The 22,463-nt window shown below is 37.2% G+C and overlaps 1 protein-coding gene across 1 annotated transcript; it reads left to right on the forward strand.

Annotated features, from left to right (window-relative positions):
* Positions 1 to 18,798: 18,798 nt before the first annotated feature.
* Positions 18,799 to 21,270, forward strand: LOC593563 (high-affinity choline transporter 1-like; the record flags this gene model as incomplete). The annotated part of the gene is made up of 3 exons (XM_030982597.1): positions 18,799 to 18,949; positions 19,279 to 19,496; positions 20,658 to 21,270. Coding segments are annotated over 3 exons (897 nt in total), but the record flags the coding sequence as incomplete, so codon positions are not given.
* Positions 21,271 to 22,463: the final 1,193 nt, after the last annotated feature.

Below are 22,463 nucleotides of genomic sequence, written 5' to 3' on the forward strand. Positions count from 1 at the left end.
ACGTTTACCATGTGATTTGTCTAGGGTTCTGCCATTTGATTCATGTATTACGAGAGAGCTTGTAGTGTACTTGGTACTTGGTACATGAGGACTGTGAGAAGAAACTTTCGTTGGACATTTTTTAAGAATTGTACCATGCCCCCCACCCCCTCCCCCTCCCCCCTCCCCCCCCCCCCCCGCAGTTAAAATACAAATATTAGTAATAGATCAGCCCCTTGGTAAAAATGAGAGTTGCCTATGACTTCAGCAAACATAACCACATTGGAGATAATAAACATGCAGATCCCCATCTAAATGGTGATTTTGACTTTAAAATTCACAAGATTCAATTTCTTCATCAAATTTTTAAAACTTTCACTTTGCTAATAGATGAAATGAAATGTTTCAGAAGGTACATGATTTTGCTTTCATTAAATCGATCATAATACAATATTGTGAAAATAGCATGATGGCATATAGGTCATTGAAAGAAATAAGGTTTTACACAGTGGCATGGCTTCAGGACAAAAAAATAATACAATGGGCTGGAAATTTGCAGACAGAAAAATAACATGCTCGTATTATTAGTAATGATGATAATGATAATGGGTTTTGTCTAGCGCACAGTCATGTTTTTTTTTCAAACTAAAGCTTAAGACTCTTGGCGCTCAACGATTATAGTACCCCGGCTTTAGCATGGCTGCCTTTGTGGCGCTCTAGCATTTCAAGTAAAATGCTTTTTTTGTGTGATGCAGTTACCCATTTTTACTTCACCTTGGTTGTGTGTGGCAATATAGAATACTATCTTGCCAAAGGACCTTCGTGCTCAATTTAATTCTTTTTTTAAATTTCAGATGTTTAGGACCTGTTGATTCGAATATGAATGATTGGACGAGTTCATTCGGAATGGTCTTCTGAAGCCATCGCTAAAAATCATCCCGATATGTTAACTGGTGACCATGAGAAGAACGACATTGAAGAAACGCCATCAGTGAAACGCCATCAGTGAAACGCCATTAAAAGATAGGGCTCCCTTGGCTATACAGCTTTATCCCCGATGGGACTGACTCAGCTAGTTTGTAACATTCTGCTTACATTTGAGTGATACCACGTTTGACACTTTTTCTGGACTTGCACAATGAATATTATAGGGTGCAGTAGTACTGGGTAGCTATTTCTTTCTTGTGATAACAGTAATTAATAAGTTAGGAAATAATTTGTAAGTCAATATATTATATATTATTATGACATTGTTCTTTTAAACTCATGAAAAAACTTCGCATTCACTGAAATAAAATCTGACTGCTCGATTGCACATTTGCGATCTTGCAAAATTTCTGAACTTCGGGAATCATCGTAAGGTCAGAAGTTTTGCCCCCTTGTGATTTTAAGACAAAGGCCTGGATGCGCCACTTAGTTTCTTCACAGCTACATCTTCGAGTGTTTTACATACCAGCAGTTAGATTGTCAATGATAACTAATAAAGAAATATGGCATCTGCAGATACAAATTTGTCTTCTCTGCTTCATGAAGAATTGAAGTGCGCCATCTGTCTAGAACAGCTCAAAACGCCACGTTTGCTCATATGTGTTCACAGTTTCTGTGAGAAATGCCTGGAGACATATTATAAGGAAGCACAGTCTAGCGTTGGAAGGATCGCATGTCCGGTATGTGACGAAGAGACCATTCTCAACGATGCGGGAATATTAGGCCTGAGGCATGACTTTCGCGCCATGACCCTGATAGAACGCTTGGAGAAAGAGAAACCAAAGCAACAGCAGGAGACGAAGAAAGAGATTAGACTTTGTGAGGTTTGCGGTGACATTGATTCAGAATCGGCATCGTCCTTCTTAAACTGCACCGAGTGCACGCTAGCTATGTGCAATGCGTGTAGTAAGAAGCATAAGCATCCATGCAGTGCAGACACAAGCAGAACCAATGTCGCCGAGAGGGATCTGGAGAATAACGATGATGCAAATGGGACGATCCTTTGTGAGAAACATGGAGGAAAGGAGAAAGAGTTGTTCTGTACGTTTTGTCTCATTCCGGTCTGTCAGGTGTGTTCTATCAATGACCATCGTCTTCAGGAAAACCATACGTGTGTAAAGGTTGCAGAGTTTGTCCCGATGATGCTCGAGGAAATACAATCACGAATGTCAAGACTGGCTCAAGTGGGCGAACAGTGTGCGGCCATTATTCCCATGATTGAGAAAGCCGAAAATCTTGCCAAGAAACAGAAAGATGTCCTTGATAAGCAGATTGAAGACGATATTGAGGAATACAACCATTGTGTGGAAACAGATCTGAAAGTTAAGAATGAGAAATTCTTAAAATTACGGAATCAAACACTTAATCAATGGCAGAAGATAGTAGAAGATCGGGCCAAGGGCATAGAGACAATTCAGTTGAAAGCGGAAGAGACACTAGAGCAGAGTGAGAACTACAGTCTAATTGCTACCTCATACAGAAGTCTTCTAAAAACCCTTGACAGCGTTCTCTCGAAGGCGCCAGAGAAATATATCCACAAAATGATCAAGAAAGTCTTGAATAGCATAAGACCGTTTCAATATAGATTGATGGACAACGATCCTTCTATTGAAGCTAATGTATGCATTAACCGTTTGGTATGTCAGAGAAAAGGCATCGACATAGGCCTGCAGGACCAAAGAGACCTGATCAGTGCAGTGAAATTTACTCGTGATGGGAGAGTAGCTATTTTAGCGTCACTCAAAGGAGCCCGCACATCTGCAACCACAACTAAGTACTACTTCGTATCAGATAACAGATACTATCAGAAACATGATGAGCTGTATGAACAACATTCGTATTTAGCCTTACTACAAACTACAGCTTCCTCAAAAGTGGCGACTAGATTTGGCACAGAGACAAGGTTTGGAGACTCTACTACGTCTGTATCGGCTTTTGCATCGCTCTCAGACCTAAGGTTCGTGTTGGATAAGTATGAAGACTGTCGTGATAGACAAGCCCATGGTGACGTATTCCATGTCAAGGAACTACCTGGAAAAATATCTGACATGGCTACGGACCTTAAAGATAACATCTACTGCAGCGTTCCAAGCTGCAAAAAGATATATGTCGTACGTAGTGATGGGCCCCAAATCAAATCGATTCCAACAGGCAACCTTGCGCCACAATGCATTGCAATTTGTCCACGGAGTCCGAACCAGATCATATTCACCCACGAGTCAACAAAGATCTCAGTCGTTGACTGGAGTGGAAAGCTTCTGAGGACCATCACCCGTCCTGAATGGAAAGAAGTTGCCATCGGATGCGACAACAACAATATACTCTATGTCCTTTGGAAGAATGAAGAAGGGTTGACAACTTTGCAAAGGTTCTATTTGAATGGAGACCCGTTGGATACCCTCTTTCAAGGAGAAGCGCATAGTTGTTCCAGCCTTCTCCTAGCCGTATCACCCAGTGGAACCGCAGCTGTTGTTACCGGCGAGCGCGTAAACAGCAAGGTGACGCTTATTTCGACTACGCGAGAATTTACTGGCGACGAAACTTCCTTGCCTTTAAGGTAATTAATATGTCCCATTTGCAGGCCAAATAAATGAAAGGTTAAATCCCGATGGCATTTGGAAGATTATACCAATTTAGCATTTCCCTCAAAACAAAAGGGCTTGAAAATGTCTTTTTGCGTGACAATAACGACCGTTAGTTGTCAAATCGAATTTAGCGACTCAGTCATTTACCTAAATAGTCTGATATCCAGACCCGTGTATCGAATGGTCGTACGTTTTGTGCTGTGCAAAGATTAAATCAACTTAAATTTTACCTTTACAAGAAGTGGGTTATTGATGTGGAGATATGCTTTACAGCTTGTTTTATGTAAGCTAATACCAAAGAAAAAAAGATGTCAGTCAGTCACTCATCAATAGTGTCTGACAGTGAAGTTTATAAAGTAAACGGATTTCCTTGCATAATTTGAATACTAGGACACTGCTAACATTTAAATGCCACAGATAGGACATACGTGACATATTCACGACTCCTGCAAAGTTCTACAGAAATTGATGTTGGCTGCAAAAGGGATACACTACCTTTAATGATTAGATAGATCAATGTAGGCCTACACTCATCTGTTGTCAAGTGTATTACGTAGGCCTACGTATACACTGGATGTGGAGGAATTATCAAATATTGTATGTGCAAAGCTCGCACGCAGCGAAAGTCTTGTATGTATTAATTTTACAAGTTTTCATAATTGACCTGGAGTAGCACATTATATTGCAGATTGCAATATAACCAATATATAAACAATATTGATTAATGGAAATGCTGCGTTGGTGAAACAAAGTTCTACAAACGAGAACAAAATGTTGACCCCCAAAACCCTCTTCCTGGAACCCTCCAAATGAAACACGGATATCATCTCTTTTCATTATGTTGAAAAGAAGTCAGAGTCATGAGAAATATATATATATATACTAAGGGTTTCACAAGAATTGTATATCAATTGCAATATGTTAGTTATTATGCAAGATTTCACTATCGTTTCTCCATCACTTGTGCCTACGTTAGTCTTTATTATTAAATTGATGGCATTAGCGATTGATTTGGGGGCGATGTGGAAATTGTGACAGTACTTTTAACTGAAAATCTACGCAATACATCTATGTACATAATTTACCGTCATGCCACAAGATCAGTGGTAGGCATTTATGTTCCTAGACATAGAACAGTCTGTTTTACAGTACTGGTTCTAAAAACCTTTGGTACAATAATTTAAAGGACTCCATAAAAACATGCACTTCACTCCTTGCATGTACTCGTGTCATTAAAATATAATGTTTGTACAATATATTTCTTAGCCCCGATATACTTGATAATGCTATGATAAGTGTTAGTGCTAATATGAATGATTTTTAGCACATTTAACATTCGATTGGAATACTTAATATTGTTTGAGGCTGTTGTTCGATGTATCTCTGCCTTAATTTTCAGTTTTCCTGTTCATGTGAGTGTCTTTCAGTAAAAATATAAGCCTAAATGTGCTTAACAAGGCTAGACGAAACGTTCTTGGTATACGCAAAGAAACGCACACTAGACATAGTCTCCAGGACATTGTGCAAGTTACCTTTTTCGAACGATGTGTGTTAAGTGTAATGTTGATAACTGACATATTGACGTAGACATATTGGGTCTGTAGTATTAGGTGTCATATTTTTATTTTTTTTAATTAACGAAAAATTGTATACTGATGTTTTTGTTTCAGGAGATATATAGAAAGGTTATTAGTCAATCGTAAAAATAAAGACACCAACTACAATAGTAATTAAACATTGCTGCTGCTGCTGCTACTACTACTACTATAATATAACTACTTCTACTACTTCTAATGATAGTGGTAATAACTATGATAACAATAACAATGATATTATTAATCTTATATTATATTAAGTGTACATATCTGCCTATCATGGCATCAACAATCAGGAAATTCCATAAATTCAAAAGTTACATAATTAGAACCGATAGAAATTACACATGATGCTTTTTGCATTTCCAAAGTTAATTAGAACGTCTTGAACATGTGAAAAGTAATTATATTATTTTAATGTTGTTAACGTACATTATATGGCTAGTAGTTGGTTTCTTATACTAACATGTTGTAGTGTAAACCAAAACAGAAATTGAAATTGCTGGCTATTAATTCCAAATATTACTTGTTTTGTCAAAAATACATAATTTTTCTGGGAAAATTATTATACTGAGAAAAGATATACCTGCATTTGTAAACAAATATAAATACTGTTTGCGATATACAAATGGACTACTTTTCCCCGACACTATTGTACACATTTATTATGATTATGTTAATTAAGCATGTCAATTCAGACGATTTTATTTCCGTCTACTATATATACATCCACAACGAGACGATAACTCTAATGTGTTATGTATTGTATGTTTGTATATTTGTTTGTTTGTTTGTTTCATTATTCATTTTGTTGTTGCATGTTAGTGAGTTACCCTATAAAAGACAGACGACCCCAATCACAAGATGACGTATATGCATCGTTATTCTTCATGTTTTGAAGTACATGTACATTCTATTCTACAGTCATTTCCCGTCTTTACTTTCTTTCCCTTTCTTCGCCTATTCTTCTCTTTGGTTCATATATATTGATACTAAAAATAATTTAGAAGGCGTACCTGGCATGTGTGTACGCTTATTTGGGTTTGCGGCTTCTTCCTTGTGTTAAAATTGTTAATATGCCCTTGAAAATGGTACGTCGTTAATATGTATACATTATTACCTGAGAATTTTGTTAAAATAGAGCAGGAAGAAATAGGAGAAAGTATTGATAATTGGAATGTTGTGATTATGATCCTTGGTATTGTACTCACCCTGATTATTGTACGAAATAAATGGTTACGTATAACTTTTGTGTAACTTCATAATTCCGAAGGTTCTGTGTTCCGAAGGTTGTTGATTTTGAAGGTCCGGTGGTGAATAATTCCGGGGGTTCTCCTTTCCGCAAATAGCATATATCCTTGTGCCTTTTCTCATTTTCCCGGTATAACGAACCCTATTTGACTTTCAGAACTATGAAGCTTATTTATTACGACCCCCCTCCCCCTGTGTGTCATATTTACAAACCCTTGGAATTTTGAACCTTGGGAGAAATGAACCATTTGGAAAACGAGTGCCTTCCAAAATTATGCATGTCAGTATATCTAGAAAACTATTTTTTTTTAAAACAGTTTAATCGACCATGTGATATTCTCCAATTTTTAAAAATTAAATATGGATAATAAATTAATGCTTACATAAACAACAAAACACATATGACATCAATATTTTAACTTGGAAATGTCAGTGATATTTCATTACAAGGCATCGTCGATAAAAGACATTGAACTTTGTGTAGTTTTATAACTTTGTGTATTACACGTAATTTGGCAAATTATTTAAAAAAGGTTTATATGACATTGTAAAAATACTTCATTGAGCGTAAATGATATATACACGAAGAACGTTGGGAGGGTGTAAATAATATTTCATGGGGGAAATACATACATATGAATAGGCCTAAGAGTACATTCAACGTGCAAGCCTACCCGCGCCTCCTCTCATACGCACACGCACACAAGCTGGCACATACACGCACTCACACGCACATAAAAAATACACATGCAATATTTTATTATTACACTTTGGTGTAACGAAAGAGGGAAAGAAAAGAACAAAATGACAAGAAAGAAAGAGAGAGAAAGAGAGAGGGGGAGGGGAACTAGAATGGGACAGAACGAGAGAGTGAGAAGTTAAAGGGAGAGATATAGAGATCGAGAGAGAAGGTAAAGGGAGAGAAAGAGAATCACAGAAAGAGAGAGTGAGAGAGTGAATGAAAAGGAAGAGATAAAAATAAAAAAAAGGACTGTAAAATTGAGAGAGAAGAGAGAGATAAAAGAGAAGGCATAGCGGTTTTAGAAAATAATACGGTAACATTTATTTGTAGATAATAATTAATTCCATGTATTTGGCAAGTAGGTGCTTTAACCTAGCTTGACATGCAGAATTCCATATTCAAACCTCCACCCATGGACCAACTACAAGGAATAGGTCCATGCTGTGACGCTAGTTGTTTATTGTTGTAAAGAAAAAAAATTGGCTAGCATCCAGTAGATTATGGTTGTGTTCTCGATCTCGTTATTGAAAACAAGTCAAGACGAAATTTTTACTGGGTAAAGCCCTAAATGCTCTGTACAACAATATTTATTGACACTTCTCCAATGAAGCCTAACGTCAAAAACAATTTTTGTATTGCCATTCAAAAGCGTTGTACAGATGATGAACAAATAAGAATAAACATCGCTAAGCGTGAAAGTATTCTTTCTCTGCTAAACCCTGTGAACAGTGGAATCGACTGTACGTAAAACGGATTATCATGAGTTCCGAAAGATCAAGTTTCCACTCAATGTCATGGTTGAATTAATGAGCAGCAATGACGAACAATTATTGCTCCTAAAATCCAGCAACAAACATTGCTAGGATTGCTTGTCCCTATGATCGACAAAAATGAAATGGTATATAAATAACACATAAATGTGACCATGGCAGCGGAGGAAAACGAACCTGATTTGATATTGACAAATTGTATGCGAAATGATGAAACTGTTTGGATACAATTTGTCAATATCAAATCAGGTTCGTATGAAAATGGTTGAAAAAGTGTTAGAACTAGACGGGGAAACCTGTATATACATCGACGTTAATCATGAGAAGATTCACTTTTACCTCCCTCTCTTGCTAAATCCTCGAACACAAGTTGGGATTTTTTTTTGTTATTTGCCATTTATTATTAATGTTGCAGAGAATGTTGATAACTAGGTTTAAAATAATGCCAAAACATTATTTATCAACTTCTGAATATCAAAAGAAAACATTAAAGAGTACTGTGGTATATTCGTGAAGACTCTTGACTCTCATACAAAAGGTTCGTCCCTTACTCACTGCTAGTGCTTACATCCTTAGGCAAGGTGGTTTGCCCACATATTCCCCCTCGACCCAGATGTACCTGGCAACGATGGAGAAATACCAATTGGAACAGCAGTTTATACCCTGGATAATTAAGTAGACCAAATTTTCACAGTCGTGTGATCAAAATGTGCATACTTTTTCTGCTCATTTTGCATTTAGCAAGAGTCGGGAACAATAAAAGCATCCGATCAAAAGGGACTTTTAGATTGAGTGGACGAGAACGGTGTTTATGTCCGCTGATCATTCTTTTCTATGGCAAGCCGTTTGAACATTTATCCCTATTTCTTGATATCAAGAAATGATTTTCTTTTGTCAAGCAATAGTGATTTTTTATATCAAGAATTGAATTCTTGATATCAAGAAATAGGAATAAATGTTAAAACAGCTTGCCATTGACATGCATAATTAGTGGATGTTCACGCCGTTCTCGTCCACTCAATCTAAAAGTCCCTGATAGCGCAGTAGATGAGACTTGAATTATGGTCGCTCGTCTGTATGGGTAGGGTTGAGGTCGGAGGGGTCCGCTGTTTCACCTTTTTTGTCTCGGGGGCTTCGTTCTTCGTTCTCCGGAGGGACCTTTTGAATTCATGTTTCGTAAACTGGCATGATTACTACATTACAGTGTTTTGAGCATCGAATATAACATGATACAAAATATGACATATTTGGCTTGAAATCTGATGAGTAAGAGAAGGTTGAGTTGTGGGAAAGATGGCATCTAATTTGTAAACTTTTTTTAAATTTTTCGATTTATGTGAGCGTGGACGACTTTCACATAAATAAAATGTCCCCAGAAAAAGTATGACGATTCAAATGCCCTTATTTTCGAAATTTGACAAATAATAGCTGACATTGTTGCACCTCACGTTCAGGCCAAAGGTATATGTATTCCCATATATATACATTTCGGTGTAAAGTGCGTGTATCATATGTAGCTAGACTGGGGTAATTTCTTACTTTCTTGCATTTTTCACTTAAATTGCATATTATAAGCTGACCCCATAATATAGATCGAAGAAAATGGGTTAAATGGAACAAAAATAGCAAGTGGCAGATAATATGTATCGTTTTGTCATGTGGTAATCCCATCCATTCGCATCTATGCTAGAGAAGGCCTAAGGATCATCATCCAAAGCTTATCGGTAGCTCATAGAGATTGTTTTTTGCTCGGTGTGTTATGTATGCTTTTTTTCCAGATCGGATTTTTTATAATAATAGGCCTAATCATTATATATATAATATTTGTATATTGATATATATATATATATATATACGTATATATATATATATTATACATGTATTATATAATAATAATACTATTAATATTAGGCATTTCTATACCGCCATCTATCTAGAAATTCTATTCCGATGCGCATTTATTATTACCCTGGATGTAGCCTAGCTGCCATTACAGCAATCTAGCATTTCAAGGAATTAATTCCTGCCAGGTACCCATTTACCTCACCTTGGGTCGAATGTGGCAATTGAAGATTAATGCCTTGCCAAAGGACATTAGTGCCGTGTCGGAGATCGAACCACGACCTTTGTATTTCAAGTCAAGTGCTTACACCACTCGACTACGCCACTTTGCATATGTGTGTGTCTGTATTTTGAATGCTGTTTCCACGTCGACCTCGTAATGATATGTCATTATACCGATAACTGTAAAGCGCATGCTCTGGTACTCCTAAGCTATTTCTCTCAACAAAGCTTCTCGAAACTTTGAACCGATTCTCCTAGACCCAGATTTTTTTTTATCGGGTTCGAACATTCACAGCGACACAGAAGATCGGCACTTTTCCAAATGTTCTAGCTGCGAGACTGTACCTACCACCTTCGTTATGGCTATCCAATGGGGCGGAGTAGCCGGAATGGTATTTTTTTACTTGGTCATCTTAGCTGTAGGGATATGGGCCTCGAGGAAGACTAAAGGAGCCCATGATACGGAGAGGGCGATGGTGGCAGACCGAAATTTCGGCTGGGGTGTAGGTCTCTTTTCGCTGATAGGTGAGCTGCACTAATCTATTTGAAGCTTTTTTGATAGTGCTATTCATTCGCTTTTTTATATTTTAGTTACTTTTTATTTGTTGAATTTGTTGGTGGATAATATCAAAATATTTCTATCAAGTGTGAACTTTTTGACACACACATTATTAGATACAATAAATGGCATTACGGAAATTAGCTTTATTAAACGAAGTCAATGATTTTTTAGTAGAACAGAGAATAAGCCTAGAATCTGTTTGAAACTCGATGGACATATCATTGAGCAGATCAGTAATTACATTACTTAGGACAAGATATCACAGATGATGCCAGATGCGAAGCAGAAATAAAAAGAAGAATAGAAATTGTTCGGAATACATTTCTGGCAAGGACAGACATATTCACAGATAGAAAGGTGACATTTGCGCTTAGGTCGAGTCTAGTAAACTGTTATGTATTGTCTGTCCTATATGGAGCATACAAATCAAAACGTTGGTGAAGTACAGTTAACCCTGAGTGATAGTAATATGTACAGCGCCATGAGCGTCAGAGCCTGGCGGATACCGGCGCTATATAAATATCCATATTATTAATATTATTAAACAGAAGCAGAGCAGAAACACGGACAATAAGCAAGACCATGGAAAATTGAATAGCATCTTTTGAAATGTGGATTTACAGAAGAATGATGAAAATATCCTGAAAATGATGAAAACCAACGAAGAGATATTGCACATGGCAAGGCGTAAACAAATTCCACTAGTAGGATTAGTAAAGGAGAAAGAAATAAAATACTTTGGTCATTTTAAAGGCACCAAAGCCTCTTAAAGGATGTATTGGAGGGAAGAGTGCAAGGAACTAGAACGAGAGGAAGACCCATAATCAACTTGGAAGAGAATGTCAAGAACTGGAGTGGACTAAAATTGCAAGAGTGCACCAGAATGGCAGAAGAAAGAGTGAAATTGAAAGATGTTGCAATCAACCTCCGAACCAGGAGAAGGTACTTAGATAGATAGATAGATAGAAATTAATCAATATTCACAAAACATGATTTATTATCCAAACAAAGGAAATGTACTTTAGGCCTACTGTCATATCCTATTGCGTTTAGCTTTCAAACAAGAGAACATGCTATGTAGTTTTTTTCTGTAAGGTGCTACTTTGTACCGGTTATTCAAAGTTCAAAGTTCAAAACTTTTTCACATGAGGGGTGTGCAGATATGACGCGGTGAACCACCCACATCATATAATAACGAGACTTTATTAATATTGGATGGCTTTGAGTGTGATACAAGAATATATTGCTCGAGCTATGACAATATTGGATGAGTCAAAGACGAGTCTAATATTGTCTTAACGAGAGCAATATGTTCTTGTATCACACGAAAACAAAGCCGTCCAATATTATTATTATTATCTATATTATTCTGACTAACGAAATGACAAAATTTGACTTACCTCGGTAAATATGGCTTTGTTTTCGTGTGATATCGATATTAATAGTTGAAGTTCCCGGATGACTGAGCAATACGAAAAAACATATTGTTAGTCATCCGGGTACTGCGCTAAAGATATTGAATACACTGATATATTGTACCACTTGGAAGCCTTATATAGAAAATAATTTATTTTCTTCAGTTCATGCAGAGTTGCAGGCATGCCCAAATATGCATCTAGAGTTAAGTTTATTGTGATAAAAGTATGATAAAAGGAAAGAAAATACGCAAACTTGTAATCATTATCCCATAGCATCAGCAATTTTGGTTCGGTACTTAAGTGCAGTCTCGTACTCAATAACTTATGTGTGATCAGAAGTGATGAGGTCTGATGGTAACATTGTTCAGATGAGAGATAATGGTGCTTAGTTAGTGACTTCGATGCTAGATATACAATAATTAAGGATAAACTGAAAGTTTGAGTAAAAACAGACCATTATTAATGATACAAATTGGGAAAAATGATCTGATCGATTTCTTAAATCTCCCAACTCTATTATTACAATTTAATTACATTTTAGGTAAATGAAAATTGTCACAAAGCAATGCATTGGCTGTATATACCATTCCAGACATTTAGGTGTTGAAAGATTCTTAAAAGCCTGTTATATGTCTTCTTTTCATGGAAAAACGGTTGGAAAAATTCAAATATGGTTGTGAGAATTTACTGCTAGAGGGTGTCGTACAGTGTATTTTAAAAGTTTTGTTTTGCATGTTAGAGAGTAAGTACAGTAGAAGGAATATGATATGTAACATTTCATACAACAATTACGCAGTTTCTCATCAAACTTTAACAATGTTATTCTCAAGTTTTTCTCACTTAAATCATTGAATCTTTTGAATCCATGTATTTATACATGGTGGCTGTTTCGATTTCGAGTAACGGTACTTTCTTTGACGGATGTACAACTGTATTCAGTGGGTTATGACATAGTTCTGTTCATATTGAGTTGCTTTTGCTCAATAGATATTTTGAAAAAACTTGTGAGTTTCAGTAAAATATTCCATAGCTCAGAATCGACATCCATTATATCTATTATAAGATGGGTAGAAGAATCCTTGCAATCTGATTGGTCAAATAATTCGTTTTTTTAACGGGTGATGCTGTGGTTCATTTCATTAATCTTAAGAATCATCAATCATCAATTCTTACATGAACACTGCTTTAGCTGAAATACATGCACAATTCTACATTAAAGGTTTAAGATGATACATAATTAAAGACGATACATACATGTCATATTGCAATATTATTTTGATTTTCCTCTGCTCCTTCAACAGCTACATGGGTTGGAGGAGGCTACATCAATGGAACAGCAGAAGTTGTCTTTACCCCGGGGTGGGGTCTCGTGTGGGCCCAGGCACCATGGGGCTACAGTATCAGTTTCATCATAAGTAAGTATGTACTATGTCCTATTTGCAGGCCAAACAAATGTAAAGGTAAAATTCCAACGGCATTTAAAAGACAATACTTATTTAGAACTTTCCTCAGAATGAAAGGGCTTGAACATGGCTTTTAGTGGGAAAATACCGACCATTAGTTATCGAATCGACTTAAGTAATTGCAATTACCTAAATAATAGTCTTAAGTTCAGACCCTTGTGACTCAGACCGACGTGACTACGGCTGCTCTCTTAAGACTAACAATGCCTAGGGGGTTTGCTTGTTTCAAGATTGATTTTACCACAACACAAATGGAAACGTTATATCCCCAAATTATGTCTACAAAATTGTAGGAAATTTATTACCCCATCTAAATGATGCTAATTATCTTAATATATTCGAATGTAAATGAGTTTCTTTTACGTCTTTTACGTTTTCGTTCCTCACTTTTTTGTACCATTGATCATAGCTAAGATTGAAAATATTTTGTAGGCCAACAAGATTTTCTTTGAAACAGTCTATACCATGCAGCACATAACAATACGAGAAAGAAACTCGTAATATTTTTTGTCAAAGTTATTGATGTAGCAAAAGTCCATCACCTTTCTATAGATGGTTAATGATTGTCATGAGAAAGAAAATAGGAATATTACCAAATTCGATTCATTTCAACTGTTCAATATCCATTAATATGAACTGCCATTGGAAAGAAATCATTACTTAATCATTATTCAATCGAATAGATTTTATGAGCGTGTACTGGAAGCGTTTGATAAAAGTAAGTATCTCTCGTTTAGATTGTTTCTTTCTTAGAATTCCAAAAGGGTTCGAAAGGGAATGGAAGGGTCCTCGCTGTTAATACGGTAATACAAAAAAAAACAAAAAAAAACATGGGGTATGATTTTCAGTTGGAAAATCCCTTAAAAAGGGCCCTTTTATTTAAGACTTTGGCCTTAAACTAGTTTACAATTGTTTTTCATCAGAATAATACCTAATCCATATTCCTGCTAAAGTGTAAATTCCCAATTCAAAATAATTGAAATAATGTTGCTTTTGTTGTCGAAAGTCCTATAATGGTCATTGGATATCCCTTTATCCCAAATGAACCTAAAAATGGGTATGGGTTTCAACGCTTCAGCTGCACACCCCGACCTAACAACCCCCCCCCCCCCCTCCTATCACAAATTGAAAGGTGCAAACATTACCATGACGTATTGCGTATTTAACCTGTCGTGTGGTTGATTTCTCGAAAAATCTTTGCGAACGTTTTCAGGTTAACATCCTAAAATATTCACCTCTCCATGATTAATTTTTGATAAACTAGTCAAATTTCAAATTTAAACCCTGGACTAATAGTATACCTAACCCTTATCATATCCCCAATCCTAAATAATATAAAGCTATTGTGGGAAGTCTGAACCACATCGGTTTTGCGACATTGTCCCACGACCAACTTTTACTAGCGCAAAATTGTTAGATCACCGCCGTTAATTGGCCGTGCATGGTTTAAGTCTATTTTTTTCTTCATTATGCAAGTCAAATTATTTCTATGGAATGAAAAGTATCCTTGTTTGTTTAATACAACTTTCTGACATTTTAAAAATAAAATCTTTAGATTCATTTAAAGCTTTATTAGACTAAAGGACACATTTCATTGTAAATACTCAAATTAAATATGTTTGGTTCTTTTGATAGGCCTAGACCAAATCCAATATTTAAATTAATATTAGCGCTATTTGACAACGCTACATATCCCCCAACCAACTTGTTAGGGTGTTACCTATTAAAGGCTCCTTCATATCTTTATTTCTGGTTTTACTTAATTTGCAAGTAACTACAAGCTTACCAATGTTATTTAATATATTTTATATACTTATATTTCTTCAAAATAAATCCATGTATGATTATAGTCCTTATACACAACAATTGTAACAACACTGACGATGTATATGATCATTTGAAAGTGAACAGTCGAATCGAGCCGAACCGTAATTATATAAATAAGAAGTATAATTATTTATCGGGAAAACTGTGACCTGGGCTTTGTCTCCAATTCAATTCAATGCAATTCAATTCAATTCTTTTTATTCATCCAAATTTACAAGAATACATGGAAATTTGTTTTGGTCACACATTGTTCAAATACAAAGAGTTGATATAAATCGCAACTAAGCACATAAGAGATAGTAGACTGCAAACTTGCGATTGATTAGAGGACTAGCATTGATTTGGATCAATCATAAGACGGGACCCAGGGCTATACAGCAGTGAGGGGATTAGTAAGAACTACCAATTTACCTTTGGAACAGCCCAACATGCCCGAGGCGATAGCCGAGGGTGTTTTGACTGTTTTGAAGGTACCGAATGTGGGTAATTTCACTAATGCCCGAACAAAATGATGTCTAATATTTGTTTTACAATATTATGTTTTTTTTTTTTTTTTTGTAAAATGATGTTTTATAACATGATTTACTAATGACCGGTCATTATCCAAATTACGCGTTAGGCAAAATTAATGCCTGGTCACATGTACGCTTTCAACCAATCATTTGATTAGGATCCCCGTCAACATCTAATATAACACATCATTATGACTTGTTATTTCACAGGATCAACAATCAGTGTCATCCTTGAGCTAGATAAGAATCTATCTGTCATCATCTCGGCCTGCATCGCCGCGTTTTACACACTGTTTGGTGGTCTCTACTCCGTGGCCTACACAGACATTGTTCAACTTGCCTGTATATTCGTCGGCTTTGTAGGCATCAAACTGCTTGTTTTGACCTTACGAATAATGCGATCACTGTTGCAATGGCTCGAGACAGGGACTTGACTCGGGTCAGACTCCACCACGCAAGCCTCTTTACACCTCCAAACATGAATCGAATTGGAATTCGACCCCTTACCGAATTTAAACGACTCGGGACTCAAGTCCGTGCTTCAACTGGTACCAGTTAGGACCAGTTGAAACCACCAGTTGTGAACTGGTACCAGTTGAACAACCAGTAGATATTTTCAGTTGATTTACCAGTTGCAAACCAGTTGATCATTTAGTAACGTCCAGCAATCAACTGATAATCAATCAATAATCAATAATCAATATTGCATGGCATCTGACGACCAATTGAACCATATATACTCTTGTAATTGCTTCATCACAAATATCATTTGAAGTGAATTAATTACAGTTGTGTATAATGTTAAATGAGTGATGAAGAGTTCGTACATACATATATACAGAAGTGTACATGTTTTTACTGGTTATTAATTACATATATCAGTATATATATTTTTAATTCTTAAATTAGATGTAAAAATGATCAGATATATATAATATATGTGTCAATGATTGACTAAGAAACTATGAATCACAAAATTGATGTGCATTGTCACATTTGCTTGTCAGATCATGATAGCTACGTTTTCTGTGAAAACATGCAAATTAATCATGAATATGCATAAGATACATTGAACTGGTTTTTCAACTGGTATTTTATTGGTTTCAACTGGTAAATCAACTGGCAATCATTAACTGGTTTCAACTGGTAAATCATCTGGTAATCATCTACTGGTTTCAACTGGAAACAGCTGGTATCAAATGGTCAAGTTTGGCCACTGTGCTGCAACTGGAATGAAGTTATGAACTAGTAGATTTACCAGTAAGGTCCATTGGTTTTAAATGGTATCAACCGGTCTAATAATATACCAGTATACGCCTATAGTTAATGGCTTTCAAATGGAATCAACTGTTAAAAAAAACACCCATTGAGTTTCAATATGTTCGAATTGGAAACAACTCGTCTCAAATGGTCCACTTTGGTTTTATGGGTTTTAAACTAGAATCAACTGGCAAATGTAACAGCAACGCCTATTGTTTCTAAATGGTATCAACTGGTGCAACAATATGCCAGTAAGGTTAATTGGTTTCAACTGGAATCAACTGGTTTGTTTTCAGCATTTGCCAGTACGGTCAATGGGTTTCAACTGGGATATACTGGTGCATGTGAAGTTTACCAGTTGTGTCAACTGGTTTCAAATGGTACAACTGGTACCAGTTGAAAACAGTAGAATAAACTGGCACATATTCCAGTTCCGTCAACTGGATTCAACTGGTACCAGTTGATTCTAGTTGATACCAGTTAAAATTCCAACTGGTTTCAACTGTTTTTGACTTGGGTTGATACACTGCAGAATCGACTCCGAAAGTTTGGGACTCGAGTCCTTGCTGACTCTTCTCAATTTCGGACTCGTTGCCCTGGTGACTTATCCCATCTTGACTCAGGACTCGGAATTTTACTCATCTCTAAAGGCCCTGCTGACTCAAAATAGGAATTAAAGCCGCAGCCCGTTTGACTCGACTCAACTCGACACTAAAAGCCCTGCCGATTCGCCTTGACTCAATTTGACTCGGTACCCGAAGCCCACTCGACTATGAGTTCGAAGCCCTGCTTACTCAACTCAACTCGTCAGCACCACCAATAAGATTTGACCTGACACATCTTGGTTTGGGACCCAAAGCCTATTCGAATCGACTCAACTTTGAGTTCGAAACCCTGCTGACTCGACTCGACTTACCACCCGATTCCCGATGACTGGAAGACCTGCTGACTCACGCGAGACAAGACTTAACTCCTTCTTCTCGGCTCGGGTGAAAGCCACATGTATCAAATTATCTGTTTCATTGACTTAATGCAATTGAGAGTGCTATTTTTCAAGTATTTTTGAGAATATATATTATTTACATTGACATTTCGTAATTTTTTAATATTTTTTTTTTTTTTTACTGTAGTGGATTTGTCTACCTTTTGCGCTCACCAATGATGCTGTTACACCAATAGTAGAGACTACGGATCGCTGGCTAGGCGAATGGGACACCAAACTGACTGGAATATGGATTGATAATTGTTTACTGGTAGTGCATTCTTTTTAACCGGTATGCTATGTTTATAAGTATCATGTGGTTACCTCTACCAAAAAATACGGAATTATTGAAAAGTCTTTGCCATCTGAGCATCTTAAATCATTTGCTATCTGAGCATCTTACAGTGTTCCCGTTGACTACTGCATTGTGAATGTCCCATATGCTTAGTACATCGACCACCAGGTTTCCGTAGGCAAAGGATTAACATCCCATTCTTGTTATTTTCGCTAACAAGACAGATTCTAAACTTATTATTCAAACAAAATGTACAACATTTCACAGTGATTACTTCATATACATAGAACAAGTTGAACATCATCCCTCTGCATTAGAAAACTTGTTTCGTCTCTTTCAAATAAGCCCTTAACATGTTTTCCTTCTCTCGTTGATATAATGTAATGTACTTGTTTTATGGGTCTATGTTTTATGTATCATAACTATTATCATCATTATCATATTTTGTATAATAATTATAATTATTATAATCATTATCATTATTATTATTTACTTGTTTCTATATCTTTGGAGGAGTACCCTACCAGGCGTATTACCAACGAGCTCTCTCGGTCAAGTCACCCGACCACGCGCGCTACATCTCTATAGTTGCAGCTTTCGGATGCGCAATTATTAGCATCCCAGCATACATCTTGGGTGCCGTGGGCGCCAGTACAAGTGAGTGTCCCCATAGCACATGCGAAAATTGAGGGGGTGGTATGCACACCGAAAACCTTTTAAGGGAGGGAATGGTCTATACAAGTATACCCCAGTCCCCCACCCCCTCGTTTTTAAGGAAAGCAATCACATTTTGTTTTAAATACAAAACTAATCACTTTTAGGCTCAAATAGAGACTTTTTTTTTCTTCTCTAAAATGCTTCTAAAATATTGGGAATGTTGGAAAATAACACCTTGTACTAAAAGTCACACTCTCTCTCTCTCTCTCTTACCCGAACTGTAGCTCTTGCTCTCTAATCCTATACAATTGATGCTATTTTTGTTTTAGACTGGACGTTGACAGACATTAATCTGAATAAAACAGACCCATATGAGACACCCGGGATCGTCCTCCCCGCTGTCATCCAGTTCCTCACCCCGCCCTTTATTGCTTTCCTCGGCCTGGAGGCCATCGCAGCAGCAGTAATGTCATCCACCGACTCGTCCATTCTCGCCTCGAGCTCGATGTTCGTGAGGAACATCTACAAGAACATCTTCCGAACATCGGTAAATTTCTCCTGAACGTAACAGCCTGTTGCAGACGATGCGTATTCTGCCTGAACTATATAGGACTGTGCCAGGCCCAGCGATCGTGCTCATTTGGCGTAATGCCGATGCACACGGATGTCATTTCTCCTGACGTACAGTACCTCTGCGTCAGCGATCGTGTATAAGTGGCTTAATGCCAGGTGCACACGAGGCGTTTACACATTCTTTTACCAGCGCTAATCAATTCATTACATTTCATTGATGTTGTCAAAAAAGATAATCAAGAATTCGAGACAATACTGTCGAATTGCATTAAAAAATTCACAAGTGTTACAAAAGCAAACAAAAATTCAAACAGTACAAACGCCAGTAGTACAATACAATTTGTTTTAATTTTTGTCCAATCGCATTTTCTTTTCTCTCTACATTCATTTGCGTAGCATTGCGTCACCGAATAACCTGTCTAATGACGTGCATGCATACCTTGCTATTACAGGATTGATTAGCGCACGTAATAAATCAGCAGAAAAGACACTGCGTGTGCGACAGGCATTGAAGCTATTAGTCTTGCGTTTTGATACTTTTATCATAATCACTCGATTTTAGTCAATAAACATTGTTTTATAGCTTAATTAATATCTTGACTTTGAGAGGGAGCTATTCAACATAAATTGTTTATTATTTACAATTTCATAACTTTAGAGTCGATTTCGACCGCGACAACGATCACTGAATATTGTAGGATCGTATATGCTTCCAATATGTTCATTTGAACCAAAGTCATGACCCCATACCAAAACTTTGTATAACCTTTAGGAGAACGGGGAGTGTTTGTATTTATCCTTAAACCATCTCATTGTGTTCCTTAAAGCTCTTTGCACACAGATGGAATATGCCTGACGTAAAACTGGGTCAGTGACTGGGTCAGTGACTGATGTGGCCTTTGACATGCCAACAAATAATTATCAAATGACGGAAGCAAGCACTACGTTAGATTGATAGCGTATGGGCCAACTCCCTACACAGGCCTAATTACCGCAGTGTATACCGCAGTTTAAAACGTACCCAAGAATGTGACGACGTTTTTCTCCTGTTATTTTCATAGAAATAAAATAAAATATTCGAACGGATATATTGTCTAAATCCTTGTTAATTGTTATAATCCTTCTGTTCTTCTAGGCCTCTGAGAGAGAAATGATCTGGGTACTCCGGCTTGCGGTGATTGTTGTTGCCGCTATAGCTACCGTCATGGCGTTGACTGTCGACTCCATCTACGTCCTCGTCATTCGTTGTGGAGATTTCGTCTACGTCGTGCTCTTTCCGCAGTTAGTCTGCGTTATCCACGTCGAGAAGTCCAACACCTACGGCTCAGCCGTGGCGTTCGTCCTCGGGCTTGCGCTCCGACTGGCAGGCGGCGAGCCCGCCCTCAAGCTTCCCGTCCTGTTACGTTACCCGTACTACGACGAGGAGCTCGGTCAGTTGTTTCCTTTCCGCACCCTGGCTGCCATCGTGGCTTTCGTGTCGCTTGTCGTTGTCTCGTACATCACCGACATCGTCTTTAAGAAGGGTTATCTTCCTAAGAAGTACGACGTCTTCAAGTGCGTGGTTAATACTGATGTCAAGCCGAGTAAGGATGTCATGGTCAAAAGCATATCCGGTGACATGGAAGACAAGTCTGTAGATGGTGTCAGCATGACCGCCATATAGGTATGGACAGGTCGAACTCACGATGCAAGATTCAACATTCACTCATTATTCACTCATTATAAAAACGCGATGGCAACTTCTTTCGAAAAATCAACATACTAGGGTTAGATCAATAGCCTTGTGCGTCACCTATTGAAATGTGGAACGGTGACAATGCAGTATTACGTAATCCGAACATGATTTCTCTGGGATGTACAATAGGATTCTGAAATTGCTCTTGAGTTGATATTTCGAAAATAGTTGCAATCGTTTTAAAAATTCAATACAAAAAAGAGCATGATAAGTATATATATATATTACTGTTCAAAATATATCTTCTTCTTCTTCGTCATAATCTGCCTCCTTCACTCCTCAAGATTCTTGCAGATGAAAGGGGTGTGTGTGCGTCACAAAGGACGTGAAGTGCTGAGTGTCCTATCAACATAAGGTGCAAGTAAACAACTAGAGGTACACAGAAAGTAACAACTTCGTGTAAAATCAAGGAACACGAATAAGTGGGGATCAATCTTTAAGATATACATGAGATCTGATTGACTATTCGACACCAGTATTGTAAGAATTATACTGGTATTTGTTGCATATACAACACAGTCAAGTGAAAAGGGGCCCGGATTACAGAGAAAGTGGACATAGAGGAGGGAGTGAAAGGGCAACAGGCCAAGATGAAAAGGAATTAGGATTGGACGACCATAGAGATAGAGCAAAATTAGTCAGCATAACATAAAACCAACAAACAGAAACGTAATTGTGGACGTGTTTTCCAGGCTAAGTATCTTGTGAGACAAAACAAAACAAGAAACCGAAAACTGTACACAGAAGAATGTCCGATTTTCCCCTTCCACGCTTCTAATCACCAAAATCACCAACATGACATGATTGAGCTATGAGCTAAAAGTCGTAATCTTCTAAATCTGCTATGAATCTGTTAGTTGTGAATACAGTTAGCATTATAGTCGTATTATAACATAAGGTTTTAACCCAGTGCCAGACCCAGATGCATCGCTCCTGTATTAAACCTAAAGGAATGAGGCCCATCAGTAGCCAACGGGTTTTAAATGACCTTTGAAATTGTGGCAAAAGTAGTCAGTGCTGAAAATTGCCAAATGTGACAAAACAACAGCAATATGCCTCTGACTCGTCAGTACTTTTTTCATTAAAAACCATTATGCTGCATCATTGTAGAGCGCTTAGAGACTTCTGATAAATTAAGTGTTATGCGCTACATAAGCAATATAATTATTATTGTTATTATATTCAGTAGCGCTTGGAGTTTCTTTT

The sequence above is a fragment of the Strongylocentrotus purpuratus genome, unplaced genomic scaffold, assembly GCF_000002235.5.
Source record: "Strongylocentrotus purpuratus isolate Spur 01 unplaced genomic scaffold, Spur_5.0 spur5_scaffold_12, whole genome shotgun sequence".
NCBI classification, from domain to species: Eukaryota; Metazoa; Echinodermata; class Echinoidea; order Camarodonta; family Strongylocentrotidae; genus Strongylocentrotus; species Strongylocentrotus purpuratus.